The following is a 15,323-nucleotide window of genomic DNA, read 5'->3' as shown; positions in this document are numbered from 1 at the left end:
AACAGTCCGGATCCAGCCCACGGGCCGTAGTTTGCCCATGGCTGCCCTAAGCTAACACACAACCTTTGAACATGCTTTTGTTTGCTTTACTTATTCCCTCTCATTTAGAGTTCCAGCTTTGTGTCCATAAAGCCTGAATGATCAACTGGCTCCAGAGTGGTCTTACGTGGCTAAATCTGCTGAACTAACAAACTCAGGAATGTTTGCTCTCCTGTGAAACTCTGATGGAAAATCTCCTCCCTGAAATCAGAGAGGCCAGACATATAAACACACCTGACACAGCCCTTCCCTGACTCTGCATTAATGAGTAAAAATAAAACACTAGGATTACTATGTCCTTGGAGTCTCATTTGGTTGCCTTCTTGATGAATCCCTCATTTTAAGATTCAACAGTTAATTTTGGAAAAAATAAACCTTTTAATTCTTGATTCTCCATATTTTCCTTTAAATATTGATCACCTGTGATACATCTTCATTAGGAAAAATTTAAAATATACAGTTTTATATATGCCCAGTGCTATTGATTAGCTCTCTTCTGAAGTGCTAGGTCTTACCAGGATTACTTTAACAGGCAATGCATAATTTGTGACATATTGCATTAATTACTGGGACTTAAATAGGAATTGTTGATAGGTTTGCTTGACACCAATCCTTTTTATGTAATGAAAGAAAATTTCAATGCATGCCTTGTGTTGAATTATTATATCTAAATTAGTGATGCCTAGAGTAATGAAATTGTATTTGAGACTCTTGTCTAAAAGTTTTCCATAGTATCTTAAAATGTAATGAAAATAAATGGGTAAAAGATGAAGACAGAATTCAAAAGAAATATAAATGAGCACACATACAATACCTGTCTTCACATGTTAAAGACATGTCAATTAAAGCAACTTTGAGATACCTTCTTTATATTTACTATATTAGGAAGCATTTTGACAATAATTGCTCAAAAGTGATGGATGTTGTGTTGAAACATGCACACGCCAACCAGCAAGATGACAACATAAGTCCCTTTAATCCATTTGGAAGCCACATGATAAATATGAAGCAAAAGCCACAACATGTTTCTTCTTGGACACAGAGGAGGTTTCTGAGAAATCAGAAATGTTCTTTCTTGACCTGGGCAGTGGTTAGTTGGGTGTTCACTTTATAATTATTCAGTAAACTCTGTGTGTGTGTGTGTGTGTGTGTGTGTGTGTGTGTGTGTTTTATGTGCCCTTTCTTGTAACAAAAATGTTAAGAAAAAAATTTCCTTTGCTTTTACCAATAAGTTCATCTCGGGAACATGTTCAAAGGAAATATGAGCAAAGAACTTCTCTGTAACATTATCTAAATAGCAAAACTGGAAACTATCCACCAAAATATGAATGGTTTAGCAAATTATAGGTAGTAAAGGAGTATTAGAAAGTATTGTGGTAATTGCAAAGACTCAAAGCACATTTCTGACAGCAGAATGCAAAACAACGACTTGCAATCACATAAATCTATACACATGTGCGTAAGGATTAGATGTGAATATTAAAAATCATTACAATAAAGGAACGTTGGGTAATTTTCTCTGTAAATTGGTGTTATCGTTATTTTACCACAAAGAGAACAGAACATGTGGTTAAAATGCAAACAAAGCACAAGGACCTTCCACTGGCAAGGACTACTCATGTCTAATCAAGAGTGATCATCAAACCTTCTGCCCAATGTACACAGAACACTGTAGATGTTTATCAATACGGCAGAACAAGGAGACCCAAGAGAAGAAGAGCTGTGTGTAACTGGTCTTTCATTTTGCTTCAGTGCTGATATTCTCAGAGTCATTTTTTCTCCATAACACATAGCCCCTAAGATAATCCACGAAATTTATTAAAATACCTCATCAAGAACTTATTGAGCATTGGGTAAGAACTCAATCTTACACTGATGCTGGGGAGATAAGGTATTCATCCAAATTGTGAAAAATGTATGGATCAAGGGTGAAAATTAATGCTTTGCCAACTGCAAAAGGTTCTTTGGATGAATTGCCAAATACATTGCACACCTGTCCTAGACAAAGAGGTTGAGTCAGTGGGGGATGGTAGCCAGCAGAGCTTCAAAGGTAGTGGGAGGTCAACCAGGTCCTGAAGGCTGGCCCTAAAGGCTGGCTCCAGGACAGGTGGAGAGGCACAGAGGGCGTTCCCAGGAGGGTGGAGGAAGAGTCAAAGTGCAAAGGCAGGAAAAGAAAGAACAAGAACTGTCTGAAGAGATGAGCTGGGGCTCAGCAATTAGCCACTTTTCCAAGCCTCAGCTTTCTTATTGGTAAAAGAGGAATTAAAATCTGCCGTATAATGGTGCTTTTGAGGAGCAAAGGTACAGGGCCATGTCTGATAACAAGGAGTCCTACAAATTTAAATTAAGAAGAAAGAATGAACCAACTTGGGCATGTGCTGAGTAGCGGGCAAAAGAGGAAGATGATTCCAAGGTCTCGGAACTACGTAATGGTACTTTATTTTTCCTTTCCATTTACATCTACACTTGAGAGTCACCAAAATTCCTTCTTTGCATTTTACTTTTAAACATATTGTTTTCCCTCTTGGATCTCATCCAAAATCATTATAATGTCAGGCTTACACTCTAGTACATGCAGAAAAAGTAAAGGAACAGAGCCACTTCCGATCACAAGAGGCCGTTCCATCTCTAAAAACACATTCTAAAACACGTTCACTTCTGAAAAGTCCCCTCTGAATTGGTTGCAGGGGGGAGGGGGAGTTAAGAAAATAGTCTTAACTACAGAGTGTAATTTTAAGGAAATGCAGTTTTATTATTTTCAAGTACAAATAATAACTTGAGCTTGGCTAACCAAATGTTGCCTAATTGAGGAACCTGTTTTAATGTATAGATATAAATGACTTATAGTTAGCACAATCACTCATGGGTAAAAGAAAGTTCTGATGCATGAAAATAACGTCCTGTCTTATAGAGACACCTTGTACCCCAATCACTCCACTAATTAAGCAATTCTTACTCCCCCTGTCCCACAGACAGTTCAAATATAAACTTCCCCTCATTCCCACTGGATCACAACATACATCAAATTAGGGAAACATGAGTTGATGAAATTGGCCACATTGCCTAGATGCTGGATTGGTGAGACCAGCCTTTTTCAACCTGAGCCTTCTCATCGAGAGTACTACATCTAAATTAGTGAAATATGTCTGTTCATAATGTGAGTACAGGGACTCCAAAAAACTGTTGAGTTTGTTATCATCTGAATAATTTGCCTGGTTTAAAAATGCAAACACAGCCCTAGCCAGTTTGGCTCAGTGGATAGAGCATCGGCCTGCAGACTGAAGGGTCCCAACTTCTATTCTGATCAAGGGCACATGCCTGGGGTTGCGGGCTCAATCCCCAGTAGGGGGTGTGCAGAAGGCAGCCGATCAATGATTCTTTCTCATCATTGATGTTTCTATCTCTCCCTCTCCCTTCCTCTCTGAAATCAATAAAAATATATTTTTTAAAAATGCCAACACATTTTTTTGGAGCACAATCCTGAAGAGAAATAGCTGATTCTTTCAGCTATAATAATTCAATGGGTTTACAATGGTCAGGCCTGTAGCACTAACTTTAAGCAAGGAAACCATCCAGAGAAGTCTGGAAACAACACTGAAACAACTTGACAGCAAAACGCCTTTTTGCAGGAGCATGATCATTCAGCCTGATTAGGCTGATGGGAGTGGCCCAAGACTATTTGGTCACCCACATGAGGGCTGATCCTGAAAAAATTCACAGGGAAGCTCTGGTCAGAGACCCTGCCAAACACCCCTAGTGGGCATTTCTGTTCCTTTTATCAGACACTCCATCTGGGGACTGAGTAATTTTCAACAGTATCTTGGTTGTCTTCAACATCCTGGCAACCACCAGCATAACCAGATACAAAGGCTGAGTAGGACTGACCTAAAAGGGCTTCTCCTCTATCCTGACAACTCCGTGTCCCTAAAGAGAAGGGTGACAGTGTGCCCTACCCCAGGCTGCATCCTGGAGCAGTGATCTGATTCTGCACATTTCCCTGCACAGTAAGGCAGGTGATTCGGTCACCTAGGCCTGCAAAGAGTCCCAGGGAAGGAGGCCCAGAAAGCTAGAAATGATGGTGGGAAGACACACCTCGAGGGTCCCAAGAAGCCAGGGCACGCAATCAAAGCTTCAAGGAGCTAGCTGGCTGGATTTGGCCAAAGCAAGTAAAGCCAGACTCCACTATCCTCAGTTTCTTTTGCTTGGGCAAAATGTCTTATCTAACAGAAACAATTTCTTCATGTCTAAAATAATACTGTTTCCAAATGTATTTCTTTTCTCCCTAAGATATTTTATAAATACAGAGCAGTGGTCATTCTCCTGAGAGCAAATACTAGTATAATCACACAATCCTCAATTACACTTTACACTAAGCGTTTTCAATGGCCAGAATAATTTTTAAACTATGAAAAATTAAGTGCAAACCTTAAAATTGAACAGCAACAGTCCTCACCTTCCACTCAGGAGAAGCTGTCCAAACATGTGAACCTTCCTTTGAACTTCTTCGAAGTGGAGCCCCCTCTCTGAAGGAAGTCTATTTCTCTGTTAGGTGTGAAAGTCAGGTTAGAATCAGTTTTGACAACAATGATGGCTCAAGTAATAGGGCCAGGCCGGATGAAACTAGCTTTCTTTGCAATGGGAACAAAGTTGACTACAAACCTCATGCTCACTCAGCTGTCCCTGGACCCCTGCAACCTGGAGCCTGGGTTGTCATGTGCCTGTATGAACCCGAGAGAAGCCCTTCTCTTCCACCAAACTCGGGGTCACTCAAGATATCCAATGCGCATAAAGAAGGATGGAGTCCATCTGCTCATAACTTTGGAATTTTTCAGAAATGAGAATTTCACAAAAGAAGATGCAAAGGCAAACCCTTGCCTCCGAGCTAAGGAAGCAGACGTCAGTGTGTGTGGAAGGCAGCCCCCTGACTCAGTGAAAGAAAGCTAAGCAACCACAGCTTATCCCTTGACCACTTCTTTCATTGTTGACTCCCCACTTGGTTCGATCTTTTTAAAGGATGAGTTGGTATTCCATTTTTATAAAAGCTGGCAATAGTATGACTAAATCTAGCATCTATAAAGCAATTAAGTAAAATGCCCCGGTACAATAAATGCAGCTGTGAGGAGGACTCGGTTAGGACTCCAACCCCTGCCCAAGGACTGCTGTCAAAATCAGCCCTACTAAGCACCACCTTGGTAACTTCCATATTCACACTGCACACGGAAGGGGAACACACCGTACAAGTTTCAGGTTTATCATTTCCAAAAAAAATATCCCACAAATGACTATTATTATGAATTACTTGCTTTGAAGCTACTGAATATATCTCAAAATGAGGTGGGAGTAGGAATGGTCATGAAATCAGTAATCTGTTATTTGTTTAGCCGCATTAGAGGAAAAAAGTCATTTACCCTCACCACTGCCCAGTCTCCTGAGGCTCCTGCAAAACAGACTCCAGCTGCAATTCCATTTCTTTAGAGAACCAAGCAGAGCTCACACACAACTCAGTATGAGATAGATGAAGATATTGTTCTTTTACCTAATTCCTTTAGTGTCAACATGGATATTAACTAAACCTGTCCTTGAAAATGACCATCAATTCTCTAAACTTCACAGCAGTCAGAGGTCCAATGTCAGGCTCTTGCTAATGCAGATTCTGGGAGAGCTGTGTCCCCACTATAAAGTTTGCTTCATTCTCAGCTCTTCTGGGAACCCCTTTACCCCACCTAAAATGGATATGCTTTATATTATAGTCAGCAAGAAGAATGAATAACTCATGTTCCCAGGCAGAAGCACTCACTGAGGTGCTAGTTCTTGTGTAGTCTTTCCTGTCTGTGAATGAAACATGACCCCTCACTCCTCTATAACACAATAGGACACTTGAATGGTCAGACAATTATGGTAAAACATTTCCATTGCTGAAGCACAGTATTCTTTAACTTTACAGCAATGAGAGGTGGAGGACACCAACTGACAGCCCATAGACACGATTTGTTTAGCACACTGTATTTTAAATTATCTTCAATTAGTTGGAAATGTTTTTTAAAATCAGGAAATTTCCAATAAAATTTTGGATTTCTACTTCCTCCTCAAAAATCAGACCTGCCAACATTGAGCTCATTTATGCCTAACACTTGTGCTGAGTAACTGCCCTATTCAATAAGCTTTCCATGGTTCAGCACAATCCTACCCAGCATGCATCACTCATTTATGTTATCTGCATGTGAGTTTGTGAACCCTAATCTAGGGCAATTCCTTCATTGTAAATCTGATTTAAAAAAAAAAAAAAAAGAGGGCCCAGGGACAGAAAGTTAATCTGCCTGAAGCCACACATCAAGTTGGAGGCAAAAGGGGAAGATACCAGAGCCAAGTACCTTTCTAACATAGCACATTGCCTTTCTATAGAACCACAACTGCTATAAGCATTTCTTCCACCAATTATTTACATCTTCTAAGTGGAATATGTGCATTTTCTACATTCTCCTTTTAGCCATCCTTTTCATATATTTGATTTCCTTATAGATGACAACTTTGTATCAGTAATTTCATTTATATATTATCTCCAACCCCAAAGAAACAAATCAGGAATCAGACAAAACAAAAATGTCAACTTCTGCACAACTTAGCAGATGCAGGACCAGAAAGAATCTTACAAATCACTTAGCTTAACAACTAGCTATACAGACAGGAGAATGGGGCCAGGAAAGTGATATGCCTAGGTAAGGGAGCCAGTCTTCAATCTTTCACTCCACCATGTCACCTCTGTGCAGTCACCTGGGAGACCGAGAACCAGCTTGCTCCAGATATAAACAGAAATGACAGAACTCCCTCACAGCTCAGCTGTGGCTAACCTTGACTCTGCCAAGAACCAGAGATTAGACCACTAGTACATTACAATCAATCAATTTATAGACCTGGATTTGTACCGGAAGACAGATTTTCTTTAGAACTGGTATTTGGTGGAAAGTTTTAAATGTCACAGAACTTGGTGGTCTTTATAACACTGGTTGTTATAAAAGCTAAGCTCCATGTGAGAAATTTGCTGTAAAACATCATAGCACCGTTGCTTCAACTTCAAAAGAAAAAAAGGCAATGGTAAAAAGCTTTAATAATAGACTGAATGTGTTTTTATAGGCAACCAATTAGCATATTAATGAACCATTTAAATTTCTTTACTTAAAACCAATATTCAAGAAAGATGAACCCAAAATGCATACTCTTACTCTGACCAACATAACTAGATACAAATGAAATCGATGTTGTATCCATTAGCATGCTGTGATGTATGTCAGTAAAACGAGCCCTCCCCCACCCAGAGCCCTGGCCCCCTGGCAAACATAGGTAAATGATTGTGCACTGCGTGATGATACCATTAGGTGAGAACTTTGGTTCATGCAGTCGGCTGCCATAGAGGTTGCACTCAAACCCTGCGGCCCCGGCACCCAAAGTCAGTCAGCGGTGGTGGCTCATGGCATCAGCCGGGCTCCTTCCACAACACCAGGTGAATACTGTGATCAGGCATGCTGGTGGCAAAGACCAAGCCCGTGTCATTGTGCCCATCCAGTCCGTTCAGCCAGGAAGCTTCGCCTGCCAGGAAGCTTGAGCCTCTCTTTGACTTCCTGTACTCTGGCAGGGGCCAGCGGCTAATCAGGCTCTCTGTCCGCAAGTCCATGATATATAGGTAGCGGTTGTCAAACAGCAGGGCAAAGACATCTCCAAAACCAAGCAAGGCCAAGTTTGCTATCTCGGGAGTCTTGATAACTCTATAAGGATGAGAATAAGTAACATGAACCAGAAGGCAACTAACTTTGCTTTTGTTTATGCTACTGTAATCTTTTCTGGAGACATTTAAAAGCAATACACAATTCAAGCAAATTTAGAGAGTTAAATGAAAGTTTTTGATAAAAAGGAAAATGCAAGGACAAAAAGTTCAGCCTACTTTAAAACGAGGGGGGGAAGTGGGTAAGAGTTCATAATAATATGATAACACAGGCATGTAAGGAGAAAGGCGGTATTTGATGAACAGTTGTAAAAGCACAAATGCCCATCCAAGCTGGAAAGGATCTCTCGTATTCTCATGTGACATTTTCATTTCCAAGATGTAAAGACTAAAGTCCGGCCAGGATAAATATACTTTGTCTAAAGATTCACAAGTAATCAAGTACTACTAGACAGAACTCAAATGTAAGACTCAATTCTTACCTCTAGGTGAAAAGATTTATTCATCAAATCCTAGAGCACTGGCCTAGGGGCTATTCTCAGCAGGTAGCAAATACATAGGTTCTTCTTTAAAACAGTAGAGACTAGAAATATTAAGTTTCCCAAATAATCCAGAAACATTAATAATGTATTCGTAAGTATTTGCTAGAGAATATGGGGAGTTGGAAGGACAAACTTAACCTTCTCAGGTTCACAGTTGCTAAAACATCAATGACAAAGGTACAAATTTGGAAGGATCTAGGTAAAGGGTAGCACAGAAAAAACCTTAAGTCTCTGTTGTCTATATACTTAGTGAGGTAAAAGATGGACAAGAAAAGTTGACGTTATCTTTACAGGCCGTAGGAAAAGAACTACAAGATGAGGGATCTACAAATTCTGCCCTGGACAGTAAGTTTGGGCCCCATGAGAGGCTAGGTTAGCCTATGTTTTAACAAGGACGCTACCATCTAGTGTTATGTCCAAGAGGTCAACCAGATGGCAGGACCTGGTAACCAGAAAAAGTTACAAACAGCTGAAGGAGATCGGCTGAGAGGGGGAGAAAGAGAATTGGCAGGGACAGAGAAAGTATACATGATCATCACCTTTAAGGAGTAAAGGATGTGTGAGAGGCAAGACATTACAAGCTCTAGAAGAAAAAACAGGGCCCAAGGGAAAGAGAGTTACATAGAAGCACACTTCAGTTTGATATGAGGGAGGGGATTTAGTAGTGAAGAAGGCCTGTTTCTCACACTCAACCTGTCCAAGACTGAACTTATTAGCCAAACCTGTTTCTCTTCTTTATTTCCTTGGTTGCTCATTCACCCAGTTGCTCAAGCTAGGAAGCATGGCAACCATCCACCTCTTCTCCTTACTGAAGCCATAAATTCAAACACCAAGATCTACTGATTTTACATCCTAAATTTTCCCAATTTATTTATGACTATCAGAACTGCCACAATTCTGAGCTAAGACATCATCTTTCAACTGCACTACTGCCAAGAGTTTTCAAATTGGTCTCCCTATATCTATTCTTGGCCCCTTTCAATCAGTTAAGCTCACACTAAAAATCTAATCCTATTACCATCTCATTTAAATTTCTAAACCCTTCTATGGTTCTCTACTGAACTCACATCTTCAGCCACATTGGCCTTCTTTCAGTTCCTTAAACGCACCTGGCAGGCTCCTTCAGTCTCAGAGCCCCCAGACTGGTCTCTCAGTCTACAATGCTCTTCACTGTGTCCCTGGCGCTGAGTCAATGCAAATACTCATCCTTAGGGCTCAGCCCAAACTCTTCCTCAAGGAAGCGTTCCCTTATTCCTCAAACCAGGTGAGATCTCAAAGTACCTAATACTATGTTGCTCTTATCACAACCACCAAAACATCTGTATGTTATTAGCTACTTAATGTCAATCTTCCATTCTGCTGGCTAGTAATTTCCAGTTTGGTAAGTATTTCTGCTAGCTCCCAGCATACCTCACAATGCCTAACACAGGGAGGTACTCAATAAATATCTGCTAATGAACAGAGCAATGGTGCAATGAACACAGACAAATAAAAATTCCTACAAAAGAGATCTGAAAGAAACTGGGAAAAACAGCAAGAAAATCTGTTAAGTCCCACATCAATGCAAAGCAGGAAATAATCAGAAACTTAGAAAACTAGGGGATAGGACTTTAGCCTAGCAAAGGTGAGGTCCTGTGACTCCAAAGACTGAAGCACAAATATGCTGCAGAATAGAATACAGGTTTTGACAGGCTCACAGTAGCACCTTTTGATGACTTGAGAATTATAAAAGGACATCCCTGTGGTGCAGTTCTAGTTCGAGTGACTGCACCTTAGATGAACTGAATGTTTTACTGCCCTTTGTGCTTTCCTTTTTTCAGTTTGCTTCTAAGAGTAAATAGCCCTACCTGGTCTTGGCAACTGAGGCCACAGGATTAGTACTAAGATTTCAAAAGAGGTTGTTTTATTTGTGTTTGAGGGAAAGGGGAAGCAAGAGATAAAATAGCCCCCTTTCAAAGAAAAATCTGAACCTATCACTTCCTAGCAGCAAACAATCTTATAGATTTACTACTTAAAGCTAGTGGCTCCAAATACCAAAACCTAAAAGAACTTTCACTGGGACTCTGGACTCTTTACTGTATATTCTGAGTAAGAACACATGAGAAAGGATAAAATTAAAACCTTTAGAGACTCTAAGCATTTAAAAGACGGCGATACCTCTATTTTACCTTACCTTTACATCATTCCCTCCCCAATTTTAATTCAAAACAAAAACAAAATTAAACTGTAAATGATCTGATTTCCCCATGATGACTACTTAGATTTTTTTTTTTTGCAAAGTATCAAGTTCTTTCAAAAGTTCCTTCTCCATGGCTTGCTGGTATTTTAAGCACATGCTTGCTGGATGACCCAGCTATGGATGGATGGATGGATGGATGGATAAATGGATGGATGGATGGATGAATGGATGGATGGATAAATGATGGATGCTGAACTAGGGTGTGCGGTGGGATATTGGTTAAGGCCCCTATGCTCTCTCATCTTCAGTTTCCACATTTATAAGATGAAGAGCTTGGACTAGTTTTCCAAGATCTGTTCTGGTCTTTTTTTCCTCAAAGCATAGACAGCTTGGAAACCTAATTGGTTAGAAATGTAGGTCATAAATGGGGTTGTTACAACCTTTATGAGCAGAGAGACAGGGCCCATCAAAGTCCCGTTGGCTAATAGGCTCAGATCCCATGCGAGCTGACCTCAAACAGTCATGCATAAAAACAATGAAGAGAATGTTCAATTTTCTCCACTTCCCCAAGCCAGCAGTTCCTGAACCATGCTGTGAAACACTAACTCTGTGTGCTGTTAATAAGTGTTCCTCAAAAAAAAAAAAAAAAGGGGGAGCTTTAGTACTATGAATGTTAGGTACAGTAGGTTAAACAAATTCAAACAGGTTTCTTTATGTAGGGCTTCTCAGAGCTATTAGTAATAAATACCTAACAGGTCCTGTGCTAGGTCCTCATTATAGGCATTTCATTTACTCTTTATTTTATAGGTGAGAAACTAAGGCAGAGAGGTTAAGAAACTGACATAATATCACACAGCTCATAAGCGATGGCACTAGATCTTAAATCAAGGTTTGTTTATCATCAAAGTAAGTTCTCTTAATCACCATATGGTACTGGCTTCCATTAGCCTCCAAATGCTAACAGATACCACCAATCTCCAAGAGTGGTCTCACAAAATTATTTGTCCATGGACCTTTTATTATTTATTTCTCTGCAAGTCTATTTTTCTCTAAATACCTGTGTTTCTACTAGTCAACAGAAGGCCACTCAATCCTCCAATAAAAAATTTCAACTAACTAGGAAGTAGAAATTAAAATATTAGAACTAGAGATGTAAAAGACCTTTCCATCCAAGACCCTCATTTTCCAGAAAAGCTTGTTAACTTCTGAAAGAGGCAGTAACTCAGAGTAAAGGGAAGAATTAGATTCTAGATCCTCTAGGTTCTAGCATATAAACCTTTCTCATTATGCCTCTAAAACATTTTTATGTCCGAGGTTTTCAGCATATAACCCTGTTTATAACTGATGTATAGATTTCCTCAAAGCAAGTGACTGGTTTACCCAATATTTAGTCTTGTCTTTACTATTAAACTGCAACAAAAAAATAAAGAAACCGCAAAGAACTGTCAAAGGTAAAGGTCCAAGGAAACATTACCTGAGAATATCATAACTGGCAAAGTCCCATTGGTAGAGGCCCAGTGCTGAACTACAGACGATGTATTTGCCATCAAAATGAAGTCTTGGCTGCAGGCAGATACTTCTATCCTCAGAGACAGACAGTGTCTTTAAGCACTTGCAGTTGATTTCTCTCCCAATTGGCCAAATCTACAGATAAAAGAAAATCAGGAGAGATGACAGATGCATCACCATAGAAAAGCATGTTCCCTTAATGTGGCTTTTGCCTGCTGAAGTCAGATATAAAGTGAAGTAAACTGGAAAAACAGGCTTTACAGTTGAGTTCAAACTCTGATTCTGCATGTATGTGCTGTGCTGCCTTGGATAAAATACTTAATCTCTCTGAACCTCAGTTCCCACAATGAGGATAATAAATGCCTACCACATGGAACAATTTTAAAGGTGCACTAAAAACATATGTAAGATTGCTCTGTTAACTTTTTGCAAATTTTTTTTATTACACAAATAAATGTTTATATTTTCATAGTTCAGACCTAAGAATTAAGGAGGGTAGAAGATACATGTCATAAAAAAACAGAATACGTTAAAGATTATTTTCTGTTCTTCATTTTAAAATTAGAGTTAGCCCTGGCCTGTGTGGTTCAGTTGGTTGAGCATTGTTCCATGCACCAAAAGGTCGTCAGTTCGATTCCCAGTCAGGACATATGCCCAGGTTGGGCTCGATCCCCAGGAGGCAGTCGGTGGATGTTTCTCTCACATTGTGTTCATTCTCTCTCTCTCTCAATAAAAAACAAAGCACACACATGCACACATAAAAATCAGGGTTAGAAATTGCCCATAACATAAGAGATAATGAATAATTCCCCTTGCAATAAGTTTAAAATGTCTTGGACTAAGACATTTCTGTCTACCATGAAATTTCATTTTAATTTAATTTTAATGTTCTTATACTGGCCAGTCTTCTTTGATGACAAAATAATAGAGAAAAAAACCTTACCTTGATCTCATATTTGTCTGCACTTAAGAGGATGTAGTCTCCAGGGCTGTGCAAGAGAGACTTAACTTTGCACTTCTGCAAAACCACCTAGAAATATAAATATCCACATTACAGAAAGATCTTTTTAATGCTACTGTTACCTTGCTTTTTTAAAAAAAAATTAAAATATGAGAGCGAGCTTGAAATGATATTGTATGCTAAAGTAACTGAGCTAAAACTCTACGACCAAGTTAATCTCCACCAAGGGTTTTACTACAATCAGAGTCTCTAAATTATCAGCAGAATCTAAAATGTCCAATGTTGGCAGCATTTAATGTTGGCTTTGGTCTGGAAGCAAACATTAGGACTGGTTTTAAAAACTGTAAAATGTTACTTTATAGAAAATGTGAGGAACAGAAAAAAGCCCACAGACATAGAAAAAAATACAAATCATCTGTTTTCATAAGCATGTGCATTATAAAGGAAAAAGCACTGGACTTAGGACTAAAATCTGCCATATATTGACTTTGTAGCATTGGACAAGACCACCTAATCTTTTTCTCATTTTCCTCATCTTTAAAATAGGGGATGAGACACTTATTAACTCTCATAACTGCAATGAAAATGAACTAAAGCAATGTAAATAACAATAAAATAATGCAATAGAATCCAACATTCTATTAGCACTTGGGGTAATCTATAAATACTAGGTTCTAGGTTTTTTTTGTAGTAAATCAGCACAAAGTGAGCTGGGAGGTCAGGCTTACTCATTCAGAAGCCTAGGTTGCACATTCAGCTGAAACTGACAGACCTGCTAAGTGCCAGGCACCCTGATGGTAATGTCCCCCTCGTCTCTTTTCATATTCACAGGAACATTTAGCAGATGATGAAACTCATGCCCTGAAGGTAAGAGGAACTTACCTAAGACATCATAATCAGAGTCCTGGCCCCAAGTCCACTGTTTTTAACACAACACCAAATTGCCTTATATAACTTCTTTAAATACTCAACGTGCCCTGGCCGGTGTGGCTCAGTTGACTAGAGCCACCAAATCTCATGCACCAAAAAGTGGCAGGTTTGATACCCAGGTTGCAGGTTCAATCCCTGGTTGGGGCATGCACAGGAGGCAACTGTTTCTCTCTCACACTGATGTTTCTCCCTCTCTCCTTCTCTCTCCCTTCCTCTCTCTAAAAAAATAAAAATAAGTAAAATATAACACATAAATACTCAATGTGCCCAATACGGGAGTATTTTCCCAATTTGTTATGATGGTAAAACAGGCATAACATAAAATGTACTATCTTAAGTTTTTACAGTTTAGTGGTCTTATCAACCTTCTCACAAACCGCTCTCCTTTAGCTCCACCTATTTCAGAAAGACACAATCATCATCCAATCTAAAACCCACTAGTCACCTCTGACTCTCCTCTGTTCCCCGTGAATTAGCAAGTTGAACTGGCTTTTCTTAAAGACATACCCTTCATGTGTGCCCTCCTCTTTCTTTATTGCCGCTAGACTCCAAGCTATGGATATCTTTTGCTTAGAATACTGCAAAAGCCTAAGTGGCCACCTGTATCCATCTGTGCCCCACTCAAACCCACTTTTTTCTTAGCAGTTATTTTCTTCCTATATGTGCCCTGACTGGGGATTTAACCTGCAACCTTGACAAATCAGGACAATGAATGCTCTAACCAACTGACCTACCCAGCAAGGGAGCAGTTATTTTCTTAAAATATAAATCACACCAAAACCTTTCATAGTACGTATTCACCAATGCTTTCTGCTATACTTGTGATATCCAAAATCCTTAATATGGCCGAGTCATACATGTTGGCCACTGTCCTACACCTCCTCCAAGAACTGCACAGCTCCGCTGGCCTTCTAGGTCATCAAATGTTCTCTGTTCTTTTCCACACCAGGGCCTGTGCCACACTGCACCCCCTCAAACACTCCACTACACAGCTACCTCCCATTTATTCTTCACATTTTGTCCCTTCTCAAAAAGCTTTCCCTGAGCAAATTAGATACCTTCCTAGATTTTTTTCTCAGACAACACTACACTTCGCCTCATAGCACTTAACACAATGTGTAATTATGTATTTACACGTGAAGTTACTATTTATTAAGTATTTCTCCTTCTAGACTAACATTTGTGTCAGGCCTCAGTCTGTGTGGCTCACTCCTGCATCCTCACAGAATAGCATGGCGGGTTCAAATGTTTCTGCATGGCATTTCCATTATTAATACTGCATTCCAAAGAAGCATCGAACAGACTGTCAAACTACAGCGGGAAGGTAGGGGAGGGTTGGGGGGGGGGTGGTAAGAGATCAACCGAAGGATTTGTATGCATGCCATGCATATAAGCACAACCAACAGATGCAAGACACTGGGGGCTGGGGGGAGTGAGGGCAAGTAC

At 39.8% G+C, this 15,323-nt stretch overlaps 1 protein-coding gene across 7 annotated transcripts in view; it reads right to left on the bottom strand.

Annotated features, from left to right (window-relative positions):
* The window catches only part of FBXW2 (F-box and WD repeat domain containing 2), a 52,911-nt gene that overhangs the window by 20,507 nt on the left and 17,081 nt on the right, over positions 1-15,323 (bottom strand). For 5 of the 7 annotated variants that reach the window (XM_059657811.1, XM_059657813.1, XM_059657814.1 and 2 more), the window contains 3 exons: positions 12,930-13,016; positions 11,952-12,121; positions 2,766-7,799 (listed from right to left, as the gene is read on the bottom strand). In XM_059657811.1, the coding sequence (XP_059513794.1) occupies positions 7,511-7,799; positions 11,952-12,121; positions 12,930-13,016 (546 nt within the window). In that variant the 3' untranslated portion in view covers positions 2,766-7,510. Of the gene's footprint in view, positions 1-2,765; positions 7,800-11,941; positions 12,122-12,929; positions 13,017-15,323 lie in introns of those variants that run through there. The other 2 variants (XM_059657816.1, XM_059657815.1) reach the window with 2 other exon arrangements.

This window comes from Myotis daubentonii, chromosome 11 (genome assembly GCF_963259705.1).
Source record: "Myotis daubentonii chromosome 11, mMyoDau2.1, whole genome shotgun sequence".
NCBI lineage: Eukaryota > Metazoa > Chordata > Mammalia > Chiroptera > Vespertilionidae > Myotis > Myotis daubentonii.
Note: the sequence above shows the minus strand (reverse complement) of the source record. Positions and strands in the feature narration are given on the sequence as shown.